This window comes from Anguilla rostrata, chromosome 1 (assembly GCF_018555375.3).
Source record: "Anguilla rostrata isolate EN2019 chromosome 1, ASM1855537v3, whole genome shotgun sequence".
NCBI lineage: Eukaryota > Metazoa > Chordata > Actinopteri > Anguilliformes > Anguillidae > Anguilla > Anguilla rostrata.
Window position 1 is genome coordinate 38,539,641 of NC_057933.1, and position 20,140 is coordinate 38,559,780.

Here is a 20,140-nt window from a genome sequence, read left to right on the forward strand (position 1 = left end):
AGGGCACTTTATATTAGGATATGTTCATTTTAAAGGCCATTCTATTGCACATTTTAATTCTGTTTTTAAGATTTATTTTATAATTGTTTAGTTCATTATAATAGGTTTTATGGTCTTAAGCATGTTTGCTACAAGGAGGAACAGTGGCAACACTGTTGTGACTTTATTGAGTTATCCTATTTCAGTACGGTCTTGTCTTCAGGGATTATGTGTGAGTCTATTTTTATCACCATCAAATGTTTATTTTTTACTATCAAATAAAGTCAATCAATGCAGTATATATATATTAACTGCAAATGTAACCTCACAGGAATCCTTTCTGTTCTCCATGTCGCTAATGTGTTGACTATGCTATATAAACAATTCAGCTGAAATAGCTTGATATGACAGCTATTTCTGAAAAACAGGAATGTGGCAAGATCTCTGCTGGAAAGGAATTTCATTTAGGACACATTACAATTTCTCACCGGACAAAACCACTTCCACCAGATCCCCCTCGAGGATGTCTGTGGCACATTTAACCAGCTGCAGAATGTTGCTGGAGCCAGGATCATGCCGGAAAAGCAAGATTTTATCGTATATCCCGTAGAAGCCGCACTCTGGGAACTGAGGAGAAGAGAAAGAGAAATACATTTTAATCCTGATTATTGTTACGTGTATTATAGACTAAGAGTTTAAACATTCGTATTACATAACATTCGTATAATATGCCCACTGCCTGGAGTGAGCGACATCTTTTGGAAAACTCTGTTTTTGTCAGGGCGTGGATGTCTCCTAATGGCAATATAATTGGGATCCTCACATTGGATTTCCATAATCAAACACAATTCATCAGTCAGTGATTCAGGCGCTTTTTCAGTCCCCTTTATGATTAATACTACCAGAAGCTGATTCAGATACAAGTGTAATAAACAATCCAAAAAACAGTATAATACAGCTGCCAACAAATCTATAGATGCAGCCAGGCAAACTTAGGTGAAGGCAGAATTTAAACTGTAAACCCACAAGTTATACTTAATAGCATGACATGGCTTCTCACAGTGGAATAAAAGGATATCTTGTATAAGACCAAACTGGAAACATAGCCCTGCAAAATAAAATGTCAAAACACAAACAGGATAGTTTTAAGTACCAATTCATGCAGTTGACCTTATTTTGCTGTTTATACAAAACTACATATTTTGAAAGTAGGAAAATATGTTCAGGTCTGACATCATCTTGTGCACAAAATAAACTAGCAGTATATCTCATAAAGAATTTAAGTAGCTTTTGAATTTATTGATACAATACAAGCTTAGTATTTAACATAGTAAATAATAACACAATATGTTGGGAAAGCTGCCATTTACTGTCTAATTCGACACACACATCGAAGAACACATCTGACAAAGGAACAGGAAAAGAAAGGAAAATTACCCAGAAGCAATCAAATCCAGCTCAAAGAACAATTCATTTTAGCACTCAATGATAATTAAGCTCACAAAATAACCGAAACAAACCTATGACAATTGCTTAAGCACAGCCACAACTGTTGCCTTATGTTTCCATACCAAATTAGACCAAGTCAGGCAATGGGGCAGTATTGGAGACACATTGGACAGTTTCTTTCCTTTCAACACAGTACTACAATGACAGTCAGCTTAGCATGTTACAGCTACTCTCAATTGTTCATATAAAATTCTATAAACAAATGGACTTGATCAAAATTTGTTCATAAATCTGACTAAATTCACATTTGTGTTTTTCTTCACGACCAGTGTGGCACCGCTTGGTTTGGGACAGGGAATCAGGACAATCTGGGGCTACTGGTTAAGTAGGTACACAGCTTCGCTGCAATAATAATCATCAGAGCCAAAAAGTGAGCTTCTTTCCACAGTACAGTTGAGGCCAAAAGTTTACAAACATCTAGGCTAAAGACAGTCAAACTCAATTTTTCACAACTCCACACATTTCATGTTACCACACATTTCCTGTGTTAAGTCAATCAGGGCATGGGAACTGGTGTAACTCAATCAGGTTTGTGGGCCTCTTTGCTCGGACGTGTTTTTTCAGTTCAGTCCACAAATTTTCTCTGGGATTCCGGTCAGGGCTTTGTGATGGCCACTCCAATACTTTCACTTTGTTGTCTTTAAGCCATTTTGTTACAACTTTGGAGGTATGCTTAGGATCATTGTCCTGCTGGAAGACCCAGTTGCGACCAAGTTTTAACTGTGAAGCATGGGGGTGGCAGCATCATGTTGTGGGGGTGTTTTACTGGAAAAGGGACTGATGCACATCAGAAAATATATGGCATCATGAGGAAGGACGATTATGGAGAAATACTGTAGCAACACCTCAAGACATCTAGCTAGAAGGTTAGAACTTGGTCGTGAACTGGACAAATGTCTTGTGAGTGACTTGTGAGAGCTACTGTACTATGACAAAGTTTCTACTGCTTACCATTGTTTGCTAAGTTAATGCATATCAGGCAGTACCAAAAACAAACGTTTTCAGGTTGAGGTTGCGTCTGAAAGCCTATGTTTAGCTAGCAACATCCCAGCTAATTGATTGTACTGGAGCACTAATACAATAATGCAAAATAAAGCATGTTTATTTAAATAAATTACAGGTTCTCCTCACATCATGACTTCATCTATTGGCATTCCCTGTTGTTTTTGTCATCCTTGCCTGTTCCCGGTCCCTTGGTCACATTCGATTTCCCTGGATTTCAGGTGGGTGTGGCTGATCACGTTACAAAAGTAAGCACAGATGTAATTCTAAGCGTATTTTTTTATTTTTAACTTTAAAATCCCATTGCTACATTATTTCCCCACATATTAAATCATGGTCATGCCAACCTGCAAGTTGCCCTTGCAGGTTGGTATGAACTATAACAGGGGTCCTGAAGTTTGTTACGAGTAAGACAAGTATGGGTGCAGGTTTGTGTGTAGCCTAGCAGCACATTCAAAAATGAACTTATAATTTAGTTCAATGAAGACCTTTTTTAGCTGAAAGTGGTTTTGAAATGCTGTGACTGACTTCATCATCGCGCCACTGTATTTTCAAAGTGTGCCACTACATTCACATTATAGGCAGCAGTCAAATATGGCCTTTGTGATCCAGTGGTAAGACATTAAAGGTATTGGAAAAGCTGATATTTCAGTGAAATAAGCTAGATGCACAATGCAATAGAATAGAATAACTTTCCCAGGGAGAACTTCAAGTGAAGTAGCCAGCATGCAAGAAATTAAATAAACAATTAACATAAATTACATTAAGAGAGCAAATTACAGACATTGCATTTAGAGATTTCTAAATTACATTTCTATTGTTACAAATTAGAAATGATGAATTCTATTAAGGAAATTATAGTAAGAACTTCCATACATTAATTACATAGAACGAAAACACTAAAATACATTTTTGGACTAGGCTAAATCAAAAAATTTAATTAAACATTAAAATTAAGGTGCGATTTGTCACTGATGAGGCAAACAGATGTTGGCGCAACGCTGTTGAGTGCTCTCCTTGTTCTAAAGGAAAGGGACCTCAGTCTGCTTCCTGGTGACATAAACTCCTCAAACGAAATTTGTGTTTGGTCGATCATATCTCTGTTGTTACTGTATTATTAGCATTGTATCTTATATCATTGGAAAGCCTGTTCATTTCCCTTTACAATGATTTTCAAACTTGTTTTGAGGAGTTTAGATGATTCAGGGGGTGTGAGGGAAGGACTTTGTCCTTTCTTGACTATCCACTCCTTATAAAGTTGTTTCATGGTTCCTCGCGGTTGTCCCACTTTGATTTCTGTCTCATTAACTCAGTAATGTCACCTTCTCCAGCTTAGTTTGTCTGATTTTATTTAGAGAGCCATGCCAAGCTGTTAGCCTGAAGGTCAGTGCTGATTCAATGAAGCTGGTGTAAAATGCTTGCAGTTATGTCTGACTGACATTCAATTTCCTGAGTTTGCACAGGAAGAACAGTCTTGATTGACATTTGGTGAGCAGTCAATGACAATTGGCTCCAAAGGTCAGTTTGTTGTCTATAGTGATGTCTCAGATACTTAAACTCCGCAGCTCTTTCTATTGTTTTCACTCTGATGTGAAAGTGCCTCAGGACGAACAAAGTCCTTGACCATTTTTTTTTTGTATTTTCCACATTCAAGTCTAAAAAATTTGCATCACACCATTGTTGGAAATGGCTGATAGTAGTTTGGAGCATTTCCTCAGAGACGGAGGTGTCCACTATATCATCCAAATACCTAAGAAAGGTCTCAGGGCATTTGCTACAACGGTCATCTGTGTAGAGTCTAAACAACACAGGAAAGACCACTAAGCCTTGTGATGTGCCAATGAAGATGGTCCTGATGTCACCGCAATGGCCTTTTTATTGAACCCACTGTACATTACCCCAAGTACATTACCCATAACATCCATAACATCACCCCATCTTCTCTCATCATTCATACATATATAATAATTCATGTTCAACTGATAACATCAACACCCAAATCCTGTTGTTCATGTTCTGACAAGGGAGAATCTTGGGGCAAACGCAAATGTGTTTTGTACATTCTTATGCAAAGAATTTTAAAGTTTCTAGATGTGCTCATAATTATCAGACCACAGAAATTTAGTGCATTTCTCTTGTGTTTGTGGATCAGCTGTATCTTAAAAGCAGTTTCATAATCAGTCCAATGTCAAAGAAGTGAATAGCACATCGATTGACCTGGGTACAGATGCTGTTGCACTGCACTAACTATTGATCCCTGTTGTGTTTGGTAACAGAATTGTGACAATCCCACAATTCCCCTCTCTGCTCATGCACTCCCTGCTCACAGGCTGTCACCTCCTCCATGGTGCACTGTCACTCAGTCACACAGCGCTTTGCTTGGCACTCTATAATCGCATGCTGTCCTTCTGCAATCAGACGACTGCTACAAATGAGGGGGTGGGCTCTGGCAGATTTGCAAAATTACAATAGCAAACAGAAAGGACACAAAGGTGAGCCCAGCCTTTCTTCTGAGATACCAAGAGAGACAGGGAGGAAAGAAGAAAGACAAAGAGGAATGAGTGGCAGGGAGTGTAAGAAAAGAGACAGGGAGAGGGGAAGAGGGACACATGGAGGGACAAACAAAAAGTAAGAGAAAGGGAGTGAGGGACAGACAGAGAGTGACGTGATCAGACAGTCCAGATATAGGGGGAAAAGAAAGAAAGGAATGACAAAAGATAGGAATTAGAAAGTGTAAAAAGTCCCCCTTTGCTTGGCTGTGTGTGTGTGTGTGTGTGTGTGTGTGTGCGCGCGTGCACATGCAAAACTCTCTGAGCATTCATTCAGCCCATCAATTCCCAGTATGCCTGGATGATCACAATTCAGATCTAACTTCAAACCTCTACACAAAACAGATCAATCACTTCAGTCAAAATTTCCTCCCCAGGATTCAACTCCCACTTACAAAGAGGAAAGCCATAAAGAATATGCAGTAATATGGGAGACTGAAAGAGCAGAAGAGGGTTAGAGGGTTGTAATAACCTTCTATAAAAACAATGCACAGGTTCAAGTTCTTTTGTGTAAGAATACACAGAGTCCAGCATCCAGTTTATATTTTAATGACATACACAACACAACATGAGCATCCGGGGTTGTTTTTATATTTGAGGGTGTGTTTTCCGGGTGTGTGGTTGATCGGTATTGACGCACACCGCATATACTAAAAACCCATTTGGAATTGTCCATGCAGTTCAGGAACTTATTTCTTCTGGTCTGGGTGGGGAACTGCTAATTTGGGAGAGGAACAGTTACGTTATACTGTACCTGTGTCCTTAACCTCATTGGCCTGAGATTAAGGTAGCAGTGATGGACATGTCAGAGGGCAAATCATGACTTGTAGTCTGATTATATGGGTGAGGTCTTGGTGATTTATCACAAAAAATTGTAAGTAGCCTAGGGAATGTAGCTGGGGAAGTAAACCAGAATAAAGTTTTTATGGATACCACAGTGTGAGTTTGAATGAGGGGGGATGGTCAGCACTGGGAACAGACAATGAAATCTAAGGCGCATGGCCCTTTTATACAATTTCAGTGGAATCTCAACAGGTAAATGCAAGATTAAAAATATATATATTATGAAGTGCCTTACATCTATTGTCAAAATGACATTTAAATTTAAAAGCTTGCAAATTACTTTTGACAGGTCTCTAGGCAATCTTACAAATGAACTTGGAAATGTTTAAAAATGTAGAATGATCTCCTCTCGGGTTTATGGGAAGGAACATTGTCTCCTTCTCTGAATGAACCAAGGCATTCCTGTTCTCGACTGTAGTCCACAGCTTCAGATTAGTGTGGATTAGTGGTCTCCTCACGTCTGCCTGAACTGGGCACTCTCAGTCCAAAGAGAAATTAACATCAAAACTGGATGTTTTGCACCTATGATATTAATGGCAAATCTTATTTTAATTCTTTTGACTCAACAGCCTGTACTATAATTTCCCAAATACTTATGAAAGACATGTTGTAAATGATAAATATATCACGTTACAGTACAATGAAACAAGACATAAAAAGCCTGCCCTCAAATATGCGCCTAAAATTTAAATGGCCTGTGAGTTTCATAAATTGCACTCGAGTATTTATCATCTGTTTCAGCTCCAGAAAAAAGAAAAGGGACATTTCTTATATTCTATGTCTATTTTTTGTCGCTGGTTAATAGCATGGTATTTTTCCATCTGTGTCTAATGAGGCCTACACAAAAAGAACCAGAGAAGCAAGCGTGGTTCTGAGGTCACCATGACAGCAGACCTACTGGAACAGTAGGGTTGTCATGGCAGCAGAACCCAAGGCTCTTTCCTGATTGAACACTATTCATTGCCCTTATATCTGCTGCACTTCTAGGCCATCAAAGGGAAACAGGGAAAGCAGAACCTGGTTATTAACCCTTTGAGAGATGCAAGCCGCAGTTAGAAATACAATGCAATGAGGCATTCTTTTATTCACATCCCTTTTGGCGTTATTCTTAACAGTAGTCAAACAGCATAAAGTTCCTTAAGCCATATAAGAAACACTGACAACCATTTTTCACCCCCACCTCAAACCCTTGGTGCTTCACATTAAGATCATTGCTGGTAGGCCACATGGTTGAGGATTGCTGCTAATAAACTGAGCCCTCTAATTAAAGACATCCACACCCAATCCAAGTTTCTGTGTGCATGCTCTCGTGTGTGTGTGCAAGTGTTATCACAACCCTCACCTTAGACCCTAAAAGATGTGTGCAAGTATGGTCTGCGCAAACATTTGTGTGTACATTCATTAGTATTTCTGTGTCATTGTGTGTATTTGTTTGTATGGGTATACATATTCATTTTTATTTTTGTGTATGTTCATTAATTTGTACTTACATGTACCTGTGCATATTGATTTGTTTTAATTAAATTTTGTTTTTGTGCCTATGTGTATTTATTTGTATGTGTATGTGGTGTGTTTGTATGTGTGTGTGTGTGGTGTGTGCGTGTGTACGTATGTGCAAGTCCACAGGATGTGCAGAGTCAACCCTCCTGAAAACACATGTGGCTTAAGGTTGCTTCATATTTTTCGCGTCCGCGTGTCCGCAAGGGTCCGCTTTGGTCCTTGTGACGTAAATGTCGGATGTCCGTGCGCAGGCCAAAATTTGTGACCGCGCGGACTGTATGCATAGCAAGCGCGCCGACTGCGCATGCTCCAGATAACAAAATTTTATGGATGCTAGTTTTGAAGTTGTGCGATTATTACCGCCATTACCCACATTTATATTTTCTATCTGGGCATTCATAAAAATATTCTTTCACCACTCAAAAATCATATTCCGTCATAGCAACAAGATAAACTCGACAGCAGCCCTAAGATATGCCAATACAGCAGTGAAAACGCTGCTGACTGAATAACGAAATGAACAAGACAAAGTTTTAAAAAATGATACCATGTCATTCTACAGTCAATATCTGTGACTAAATATTGAATAAATATACAACCTTGGGAAATGGACTGCATTTATATAGCGCTTTTATTCAAAGCGCTTTACAATTGATGCCTCCCATTCGCCAGAGCAGTTAGGGGTTAGGTGTCTTGCTCAAGGACACTTCGACATGCCCAGGGCGGGGTTTGAACCGGCAACCCTCCGACTGCCAGACAATCGGTCTTACCTCCTGAGCTATGTCGCCCCACAACCTTCCCATTGGTTTTACACATAGAGATGTCCCTTTTCAGACTGAGTGGTCATATATTGTCTTGGAGAATCGTTGTGAAATACACGCGCATTTGTGATGCCTGGGTACCTTCCAAAATAGCTGTGCGTAATACCACACCTGTTGTTTATGGCATTGTCGCCCTTTTTAGTACAGTCTGGCTTGATTGACAATTAATTTATTCAGTGGGTGAGAGTATAAGCTTTCTAACGATGTGTAGAATGTCTAATTTTGCTTTTGAAATAGCGTTTTATAGGTCAGCGTAACCGAAAATGTTCTTAACATCGCATTCACTAACGCATTCACTCTGTGGTAATGGAACTGGAATGGAGTGTAGATCAGGAAATGCGCATACGTGGAACGCCAGACCGACACGGACCCTCAAGTGTAGTATGAATGGAACCGCATGCGCGTCCGCGCGACCGGTACAAGTCCGCAGCTGTCCACGGAGGCGGATCTCGGAAAGTATGAAGCAGCCTTTGCTCTTTCACTGTACCTTTCCCTTCACCACCTAATATGACACAACCAGACAATTTTTTCAAATTACCTAGTGCAGGGAATTGGCTGGCTTGAGTGGCCCCCATCCCACCCTCCCCCTACAGCACCTCTCTTACCCCGACACAATGTGGTGATTATCTAGTTCAGTTCATATGACGCATTCTGCAACAAAACACCAGGGTCCACTCAGACACTGAGTTTGTCTTCCTTGACAATCATCTGAGCTGCCTCAACAATCACCCCACCATCCCCAGGGGTGTGATAGGTGTGTGTGTCCCTATGTCCGGAGGACCCCGCTCACCTCTCCTCATTACCACCCTCTGAACTATCCCAGCTGCTGTCACATGAAGAGGTGAAATGTCTTTGGTGCGGGAATTAAAACTGGTGCAGCAAAATGTCAGTAGGTCAGATTCCTCCATAACATTTGTACTGACAAGACATTTTACCATTCTACCAAGGGAGCCAAGTAAAACAGCCAATGGTGAAGAAAAAGAGCTGGCGAGAAGACGGTCTCTCACTGTTTGCTGGCCAGTTGTATGTGCCTGACATTTTGCTGTTACAACTTGGGGCCAGGTGCTCAAACACCTTATGCATTATCAACTTACACTATGGAAACTGAAGCCTGTTGGGGCAAGATTTGATGCAAACATGATGTACTTCCGTTTTTGTTACATCTGCCACATTCCTACTCAGAAGTAATTGTTATTTAGTTCATAAAATTGTAAAATAAAACTCAAAGCCATTTCTTTTTGCAAAGCTTACAAAACTCTGCATTCAAGAACATTCTCCCAAATCAATTTTTTTATCAATGTAATTGACACATGCCATTATATGCATAGTTCTTACTGAGCAAAAATTCCATACTGGTGTGACACACAAAACATAACAATTGATATACCCACGTGTCCTTAGCTTGACCATATTGCTTATTGGGAGACCTGTTATTAACACAAACTCAAAATGAATGCAGAAATACAGCTAACACATCAAGCAAATATATTTCAAGATGTATGTCAAGACAACTCACGTATTTCGATTAAATATTTAAAAAAATATGTAAGTAAATTGTTTTGGATTGGCGCTGAATGGATTTGCTTCAGGTACTACAGTGCACGTACCAGCGTGTACTACCCTATCAAGCAAGGAGCATGACACATCTCCTCTACTAAACAGGAGGAATACCAGAAACCCTCAAAACAGCAGATCATCCAATTGCCAAACCATAAAATTCTGTGTACAGCAGAGCACCTGCTGTTTCCTGTATGATCAGGAAGATCATTCCTATATCCCTGCAGCACAGAGACGGACCCACAAATTGTGATCCTGGATCAGAGGTTGGCCATGCAAATATTATGTGACAGCAAACTATGTGTACAGCAGAGCACCTGTTGTTTTCAGAAAAATCAGAAGACCATAAAGATATCCTTCCAGCACAGATATAGAACACAAGCCGTGATCCTGGAACAAATGTTGGCCATGCTAACATTATGTGGTAATCTTAAGAAATCTGCACAATGGTGAGAACATGTTATTTGAATTACAGTACACATATACAAAGCTGTATCAGTTGTCAAAGATCTGTGCTGATATCCCTTGATGGAGAGCAGGTTGATCAATTAAATTTCCTGTGTTTTGAGGTTTTTGGAAAATGCAAACATGTCACTTAAAATGTTTTTTGTGATTAATTTCCTTCGTTTTTTTACCGGGAGGTTTAATTAATACTTGCAATTATTATGCATGTAACCTTCAATGGAAATGATTACCACCATAATTTCAAATTCAAAACATCATCCAAAAAAAAGATCAAAAGAGTATCAAAAGAGTATCAAAAATGAATAAAATGCTTTTTGTCCATTATAAAGCATATAAATGTGCCCCTTATGAAGGTTTAAGACGAAACATTGATTAATAATGCAAAAACATTGTCCCACAATTCGGTACGCCATCTAAATGTTTAATAATTAACTCTGGACTGCAGAACTCTAGTATGTTTTTCTGTATTCTACAGTATGTAATGTTTTCTTGTATGAGGATGGGACGACATTAAAACAATATTCAACCTCACACCACGTTTTGGTGATGTTCCAGTTTTCACATCATATCCAGTGCATGAAAACACAAACACAACTGTGCTACCAGCAAATGCTTATGTTACAGTGTTAAATATCTTCATTATAAAATACCACTATACCAAACCTATTTAAAGACACTCAGTTTAAAAAATAACGTATATAACCAAAGTATTTTGAGCAGTAACACTTACATAGTGATGATGAAATGATATCTGTGTTCAGTAGATAGAGACCGAGACAGAGAATCAATACTGTCGTTCTCCTCTTCTGACTTACTCCAAAAAACTGTCAGTTAGGTCCAACAGCAAACATATGGCTTAGCTATGCTCAGAAGTCCTCAATGATAATAATGTTTTCACAAAATAAGACAAAATTGATCAATAACGTTTTACCGGGTGCAGCATCTTTTACTGCTACCACAGTGAATGCGTAAGACGGCAATGATGATTCACAATTTTCGGTTACACAGGTTTATAAAACACTATTCCAAAAGTAAAATTAGACATGTTACACATTGTTAGAAAGCTAATACTGTCACCTATTGGATATATTAATTGTCAATCAAGCCAGATTGTACTACCAAAGGGCGACCGCACTGTAAACAACATATGTGGTATTATGCGCAGCTATTCAGGAAGTTACCCCGGCGTCACAAATGGGCGTATATTTCACAAACAGATTGTCCAACCGTAACGTCTACAATGTTAAGGTTGTATATTTATTCCATATTTAGTCGCAGATATTGACAGTACTGATGTTATAAATTCTGAAAAAATTGTCTTTTTTATTTTAGTATTCAGTAAGCAGCGTTTTCACTGCTGTATTGACATATTTTAGGGCTATAGTTTGGTTTATCTTGTTGCTGTGATGGAATACAATCTTTTTGTGGTGAAAAGAACATTTTTATGAATGCCAAGCATTGAGTTCAACAATGTCCCATTCCCCTTTTATTATGCCCACAAGCGTGTGATTGTGGGAGGTGAGAGCGATTGCAGGCGATCTCGTCGGCTATGTCGATGCTGTTTTTGTAGCTATCGCTCATACATAAGCTGAAACTTATTGTGTTCATGGTAACAGTTTACAGTCAAGAAAAAAATGGCACAAGTTGCAAACAGAAAGCTACAAATTAATTAAATGCTTGAATTCATTATTCAAAGCTGAGGGCAGAGCATGCTATGACTGAAGAATATCCTTGAAATTATTCACACTTCTAAAAGACTATATATTGTGTAGAAAACTTTTCCCCCAGTTCAACTGTGAATGATTTTCTAAATGTTGTTAGTTGACTTGCTGTTCCTATCAAGCTGCAGCTCATTTACAGGTGCAGAAACACCCAACAAAATGCAATCAGTAACATTGCGTGCAGGCAGCATTAATGAACAACCTTCTACAGTCCAGTGTGGTTTAAAATGTGGAGCAGGGGTGATGAAGACAATACAACTAATGAGCTGGCATACTTACCCTTCCAGCTCTCTGTGACACTGAAATAATTAAACACGATACTAGAAGAAGTAAACAAGGTTTATTTTTTTTTTAAAGAATTATTTGCAGCACTCAAGCAAGGACAAATCACAAATTCTACAGGTTTTTAAATAATAACGCTGAATGTGCATGTGTAGTTCTGTGTTTCATACTCTTAACAATTATGAAAGATGTTTCCAAGCTAATATTTATCCACCTGAAACTACATATTACAAATGAAGTGGTTTTGGGTTGCATACTAACCCAATTAGTAATTACTAATTAGTCGTACTAATGTGCCTACATATTGGCCATAAAAGGTAACTGACCTTATTTTCTATATATCGTCCTTCAGTGCGCAGTCACACATGCGGAAAATTAACATTGGCGAATATTCGCCTCCCGTTCACTTCCATTCTATGCGAGCGAAGAGGTGAATAAAACATTCACTTCTAGTGGCGAAGCAAATTCGCATCTTCGCTTCGCGTGGAGTTCAACTTTGGTGAACTTTGACCGGCGAATTCGCAGCCTCAACCAATAGCAAAGAAGTGTGTGTGGTTGACCCCACTAGGCTGTAATTGGCTGCAGTTTTCTTAGTGAGCCAGGATAGAGGAGACTTTGATTGTTGCTGTGTCTAACCAGCCGGTATTGCACGGTCTTCAGTATACATTTTCCCGTCACAAAACCAACAACCGCTCATGTGATATCACAACCGCTCATGTGTGACCAACAACAGCAATCACTCAAACGGACTACAAACCAGCAAACTGATTTCAGTGTGCGTCACATCCTGCATTGCCCACATTCAGCACGACAGTACAAATTTCGCCTCGGCAGGCGATGATCATTCGCCTGCATTCGCACGTGTGACCACCCCCTCACTCTTAGTTTAGTACAAATGCAACTATATACAATGAGCACCATAATTCATTGGACAGTGACACATTTTGGTTCTGTACTCTAGCACTTTGAGTTTGAAAGGATACAATGAAATTGAAGTGCAGACTGTCAGCTTTAATTTGAGGGTATTTTCATCCATATCGGATGAACCGTTTAGAAATGACAGCACCTTTTATACATGGTCCCCCCATTTTAAGGTACTACAAGTATTGGTTGAATTGGCTTCACATATGTGTCTCATTAGGCAGGTGTATTCATTTGTGTTGTTAGTGAATGCAGAAGAGAGCTGTTGATGTCTGGTCTTGATTCTAGACTTTGCAATTGCCTTTGGAGATTGTTGTTGGGGTGACAACATGAGGAAGACAGCAGTGTCAACACAAATTAAGCTGGCCGTCATAAGGCTCAGAAAAGTAAATCAATCAATCAGGAACATTGCAAAAACCCTGGGCATGCCCAAGTCAACAGTTTGTTTCATCATTAACAAGAAAAAAACAAATGGTGAACTCAATTATGTCAAAAGACCTGGTAGACCGAGGAAGACCACTGTAGTGGATGACTGGAGAATACTCTCTATGGTGAAGAAAACCCCCCTGACAACAGCCCAACATGTACCAGAGTGAAAAAAATGAAATGCCCATGATCCAAAGCATACCACCTCATCCGTGAAAAATGGTGGAGGGGGTGTTATGGCTTGGGCCTGTATGGCTGCCAGTGGAACGGGCTCACTTGTCTTCATCGATGATGTGACTGCAGACAGAAGTAGAACAATGAATTCTGAAGTCTACAGAAATATTTTATCTGCTCAGATAATACCAAATGCCTCCAAACTCATTGGACGGCACTTCATCATGCAACAAGACAATGACCCAAAACAGAGCAACGAAGGGGTTTTTGACGGCCGAAAAGTGAAAAATCCTTGACTGGCCGTGTCAATCACCGGATCTGAATCAAATTGAACGTGCATTTTACATGCTGAAGAGGAGACTGAAGGCAAAAATTCCCTGAAACAAGCAGGAACTGAACATGGCTGCAGTACAGGCCTGGCAGGGCATCACCAGGGAAGATACCCAGTGTCTGGTGATGTCTATGTGTGGCAGACTTCAAGCAGTCATTGCATGCAAAGGATATGCGAACAAATATTAAAAATGATTACTTTATTCTATATTATGTTAAACTGTCCAATATTTTTTGATGCTAGAAAATGGGGGGGACTATGTACAAAAGGTTCTATAATTTCTAAACGGTGCATCCGATATGTATGAAAACACCCTGAAATTAAAGCTGATAGTCTGAACTTCAACCTCATTGTATCCTTTCAAACTCAAAGTGCTAGTACAGAAGTACAGAACCAAAATGTGTCACTGTCCAATGAATTATGGTGCTCACTGTATATATATATATATATATATATATACATGTATTGTCTGCATATATGTACAAATTGTTCAATGCGAAGCAAATGCACAGGCATTTTTGTTGCAACTTGCATATGGCTTATCTGATACAGGCAGCTATTCTAAAATAAAAAATGCAAAGATATTGAGCATAGTCTATACCAAACATAGTTTAAGCTAGGATTGAAGAAAAGCCACATGGTCAACGTGCCACCATTGGCCACTGCTTCCATTATTTTCTTTATGTCCAAAAACGATGTAATGAATGCTAACTTAAGAACCCAGTAAAGCTTACCTTAGTCTATTTCTTCTTCATGTCATCCTGATTCCAAGCCTGTTTTATTCAACATTGACATTATTTGACTGTCAACCCCTTTCAATAACAGGTCATGCCCAGATCCAAAGTCAGAAAAAAAGCTTATATCGAGTAAGCTTATGTAGAGGACTTTTAACCTTGGACTCCAGAGAGAGCAGACGTGTCTCTGAGAGCTCCCGCAGCTTTATCTATTTTATATCTATTTTCTACTTTCTTTCGCAGCCTCTTTCGCACCCTTTGTCAGTTTTATTCATTATTATTATTTTTTTTTTTTACTTTATTATTATTATTATTATTTTATTTATTGCAACTAACTACCATTCATTTTGAATCTGAACTGTGTTGAACGGACAAGTGAATCGCATCTGAGGTTACAGTGGACCTTTAAAGAAAACAAACTGAAGGAGCTTGGCGAACGCCAAGAACAACTTCACAATTTGAAAGCCAGGCTGTTCGTCGCGGGGTGACAAGGGAGGACTGATCGTGTTCTCCAGGGATCCATGGCGCATTCCTTCAGCTTCTCGGTCTTGGCAGCCAGCGCAACAAGCTGTCCTTTAAACAGCCATAGTCATATAGAACGTAAAGGCTATGTCCCCAAACCCAGCAAAATCGATGAGCTGCACGGCATGTGAACGAATGATTGAGAGAATAACGCAGCTTGAAATGAAGATTGAAACGCTGCATCAAATACGTGAGAGTGAGCAATTCATTGACTCTGTAGCAGCTACTGTACAAGGTGCCGAGCCACCAAATGCTAACGGACAGACACAGATTTTTATACGCGGGATTACATCAAATGTAGAGCATCCTGTCATGGACTTGGCTGACACGCTCCCCTGGATATGTCCTAACGCCACTGGATTAGCTGCGGAGGCTCCCAAACCAGCCTTCCCTAATGACGCTTCTTACTGGCACAGCACCGGCGCTAGACCGAAAGCAACAACTCCAGCCAGGACTTGGGTTGATGTTGTCCACCGCAGAGGCAAATCCAGCAAGAAATCAAATAAAAGAGCACCAACGCTCACTCCACCACCTGACCTCTCATTGCAAAACTGGTACGATCCACTAACTCTGAACGAAATGTGTGATAATACTAACTACGTTGAACCCAGGGAAGCTAATCACACCACTAGCATTAGTCCAGTTCAGTGGCGTCACTAGGGTTGGTAATACCTGGTGCGGTCGAACGTTGGTGTCACCCAATGTTGGCGACGGGGGGCCTGGTGGGGGGGGGGGGGTTCTGTTGGAAGTTCGTCGACGGGGGTGGGGGGGGATGTAGCTGTCGGGTGTGGGCTCAAGGAATTGCGTGCTATGCATTCAAATGACAAACCGCTTCTCGTCACATTAATACCGCTAATTAAATCAACTGGCAGCAAACTGCTTTGGAGAAATTCAACTCGTTGCTACACAAAACACTGCACAAAAAAATTATTGGCAGTCATTTCGGTGTCACCCCCCTCTGATGGTGTTACCCGGTGCGGTCCGCACCCCCCGCACCCCCTAGTGATGCCTCTGGTCCAGTTTTAGCAGCTCTGCACTGGCTTCCTGTAACATTTAGAACTGATTTTAAGGTCCACCTCCTTATATACAAAGCCGTCACTGGGCTAGGACCAAGCTACATTGCTAACTCCCTTGTTAGCTATTTGCCTTCAAGAACACTGTGATCATCTGCTGCTGGTTTACTGAAGGTTCCCAGCAACAGCCGAAAGAAAATCGGGGATGCAGCCTTTGCCAATTACGCCCCAAAGCTATGGAACACACTACATATAGATATCAGGAAAGCTAGCTCGCTAAATATTTTTAAAAGAAAGCTAAAAACTTATCCTTCACTTTAGCCTTTAACTAGCGATGACTTTCCTGATACTTTTTTTGCACTTTGCTACGCACTTATGCACTGTTGCACTTCTTTTAAAAATGTTGTATTTTACTTGATTTTTACGCATTCTATGTATTCTATTTTTTTAATGTTATTTTTATTTTTTATCATTATTATTATTATTATCATTATTATTATTCAGTGGGTTTTATTTTATGTATTCTATCTTCCCTGTTTTTCTATGTTCATTCTATGTCATATTAATTATGGCATTTTATCCCTGTTTTTATGTTCATTCTATGTCTCTTTTCATGTGAAGCACCCGGTGCATGTAATTTCTTTATTGTCAAGCACTTTGAGCTGCATTTCTTGTATGAAAGGTTCTATACAAATAAAGTTTATTATGATTATTATTATTATTATTACTCAAGCTAGCATAAATACATAACATGCATGATTCATTTTAGTTTCTTTACGTTATGATAGCCAAGTTTGCCAAGTTTACAGTCCAAGCACAGCTAAATTAAATTTCACAGCACCACTGTGTGCTGTGAAATTTATGTAATTAATTTGTGTTTTTTCATAACCAAAGTAGTGATAAATGTGAAGTTTTTGTTTTCTCCTCATTATGGTTTATAACAAAAAGACACAGTTTATTTGAGGTGTTTTGAATTTTGTGCCACAGTCTCGAGCAGTGTATGGTTCAGTGCTGCATTTAAGATCTCTGACAGTCTCTCCATGCTTTGATTGCAGGCTTGTGCCACCTTGTTTAACTGAAAACTCACAAGGGTCAGAGTTTAAACCTGAAAGCCTGAGATCCCTGTCTCTGCAGTTGGGGTGATTAGACACAACTCTTATTGATTTGCACTCTGTTAAAGAAGATGGCAATCCTGCACTAATGAAGAAGGAAAAAGGCTTATTTGTATCACATTCTGGCCAAGCTTGATCTTGGCCAGAATGTGGTCAGAGGGTTGTTCAGAGTCTGCCAGAGACCACATTTCCCGAACAATCGTGACTAGAGCAGCACACCAGCACCCCACACCACGGGCGTTTCTAGGATAAAAAAGACATCAGGGGCTTAGCCCCAAGGGGAGTTTTTGATTGGTGTGCGCATTGCGCGCACGTGCAAATGTTTTTGGGGCCCATTTATTATATTATTACACGTACAAACATTACTGTAGACTACAAAAAATAATAATGACAGTGCTATACTAATCTGGCTAGTATAGGGATATTTTTTTTTAATCCGCGTATGTCCATCATTTCAGACAGTTCACTGACACTATGTTACTGAACAAGAAATATTTGGACTCGTCTGCGTACGTTTATCAGACAAGCGGAACTGTCAGACTGTCACTCAGAACTCAGTGACTGAACTTTACTGTACCAGTGCCAGAGACTGTAAAAGATTGTCTGATTGCAACCTACAGCGCCTACTAGTCGGTTAGGTTACTTACTGCTCGATTTGAAGGAGGTGATTTTGTTTACGTTAGGGCTCCATTAAATGGAATGATATTTGATGTCAAAAAAAAAAAAAAAAATTATTTCGGTTTCAAAAGGTCAAAAGGGCTGGACGAAAAACATCCGGGGCTTCAGCCCCGGAAGCCCACCCCTAGCGACGCCACTGCCCCATACCTGTCTATCAGAGGAACCCCCAAATGATGCTTCATTAGCACTGTGAGGCTAAATGGCCATGGCAGGCAGGAAAAGCATGACTCATGTGGCTCACCACTGCAGACCTGCACTTCCAAACTGCTCTGCTTCACACCAAATGGTAAATGGTAAATGGACTGCATTTATATAGCGCTTTTATCCAAAGCGCTTTACAATTGATGCCTCTCATTCGCCAGAGCAGTTAGAGGTTAGGGGTTAGGTGTCTTGCTCAAGGACACTTCGACATGCCCAGGGCGGGGTTTGAACCGGCAACCCTCCGACTGCCAGACAATCGGTCTTACCTCCTGAGCTATATCGCCCTCACACACCACAAGCACAACAACATCAACAACCTGTCACATGTCTAAAGTGGGCACCCAAACTGCTGCAGCACAGCACTCATCATGTGAAACATAAACAGTTACAATCGCTTCCTCTCCTCTAGACACTTTTCAGCTCTTATTTTTCCTGCCTAGTTCTTGGTTAGTAGGAGCATTTCTGGAAATCCACATAATACCTGTCCCCTATAGCACACCTGGTCGTTGGTTGCGGTCAGGACCAGAAACACCTTCCAAAAGCAAGAAAAGGCTGTCAAGAAAAGACCACGAGGAAGAAAAGACCATGAGGACGTCTAACCAACCTTTCAAAAACAGTACTAGGAATGTTATAATAAATATAATGCTCAGAAAACCATTTGGCTGCATCAATTTAAAATATTCTCCTTTCAATAAATACTAATACATGTTTATAGATGTTTACACAGTCATTAATCCTACTTAACACATTCTAATATGTTTGTAAATGGTCAAAGCTAAGGAAATTAAAAATGTACTGTTTATTTTCTTATTTTCCATTAGAAATCAACCATTCAAAGTCCATGAGGTCCAAGAGTCCAACCTTTCTCATGAATGTTGTTCCCAGTCAGTTCTGATTGTTTTTCTTAAACAAGTTTGCAGATTTAAGTAAGAACAACCCATAGGGTAGGGTTTGAACTTCAAACCAGTTTTTTTATATATATAATTAAAGTTATTTCACATGAAGATCACAATAGGTAAACCAAATTACGTCAGATGAAATGAAATAAAAATGGAATTGGCTGCCAAGACAGAGTGATCATCCTTAATCACCAGGTTCAGTGCAGTTATGAAATTTTAGGTAGGTTCCCTGCCTGTTTTGTTTGTGCTGTAGCCGGCTGGTCAGTGCCGCGCCAAACAACACATTGTGTGTCACAAGTGACAGTGGTTTCTGTGAGGCCTTCCATGAGTGACGGCTTTCACAGACACCATCGACCAGCTACTGGCAAAAAATCATTTGGGTCACGCTGGGCTGGGGTGGCCTGTGTGCACAGCCTGTGGTGTGACAGCCGCTGGTCGATACCACCGGAGAGCCAGGCACTTGTTCCATGCTCCACGCCCACAGGCATCTCTAATGGACGGGCTGGAAGGGAGGGAGGTGAGCCCAGCCATGCTGACTTGACTGGGGGACATGCTGGGCTCAATCGTCCCCCCTGCCTGACTAAAGAACCTGCATCAGCTGATCACTCCCCCATGCTGGGGAACCTGCATCAGCTGATCACTCTCCCTTACTGGGGAACCTTCATCAGCTGATCACTCTCCTTTACTGGGGGACCTGCATCAGCTGATCACTCCCCCTTACTGGGGGACCTGCATCAGCTGATCACTCTCCCTTACTGGGGGACCTGCGTCAGCTGATCACTCTCCATTACTGGGGGACCTGCATCAGCTGATCACTCTCCCTTACTGGGGGACCTGCATCAGCTGATCACTCTGCCTGACTGGCGAACCTGCATCAGCTGATCACTCTGCCTGACTGGGG

General features: G+C 40.4%; 1 protein-coding gene across 2 annotated transcripts in view; it reads right to left on the reverse strand.

The window, feature by feature from the left end:
• prkd1 (protein kinase D1) overlaps positions 1-20,140 on the reverse strand; it is a 350,726-nt gene that overhangs the window by 219,179 nt on the left and 111,407 nt on the right. For both annotated transcript variants that reach the window (XM_064308071.1, XM_064308080.1), the window contains exon 2: positions 468-606. In XM_064308071.1, coding sequence (XP_064164141.1) covers positions 468-606 — 139 coding nt within the window. The remainder of the gene's footprint in view (positions 1-467; positions 607-20,140) is intronic.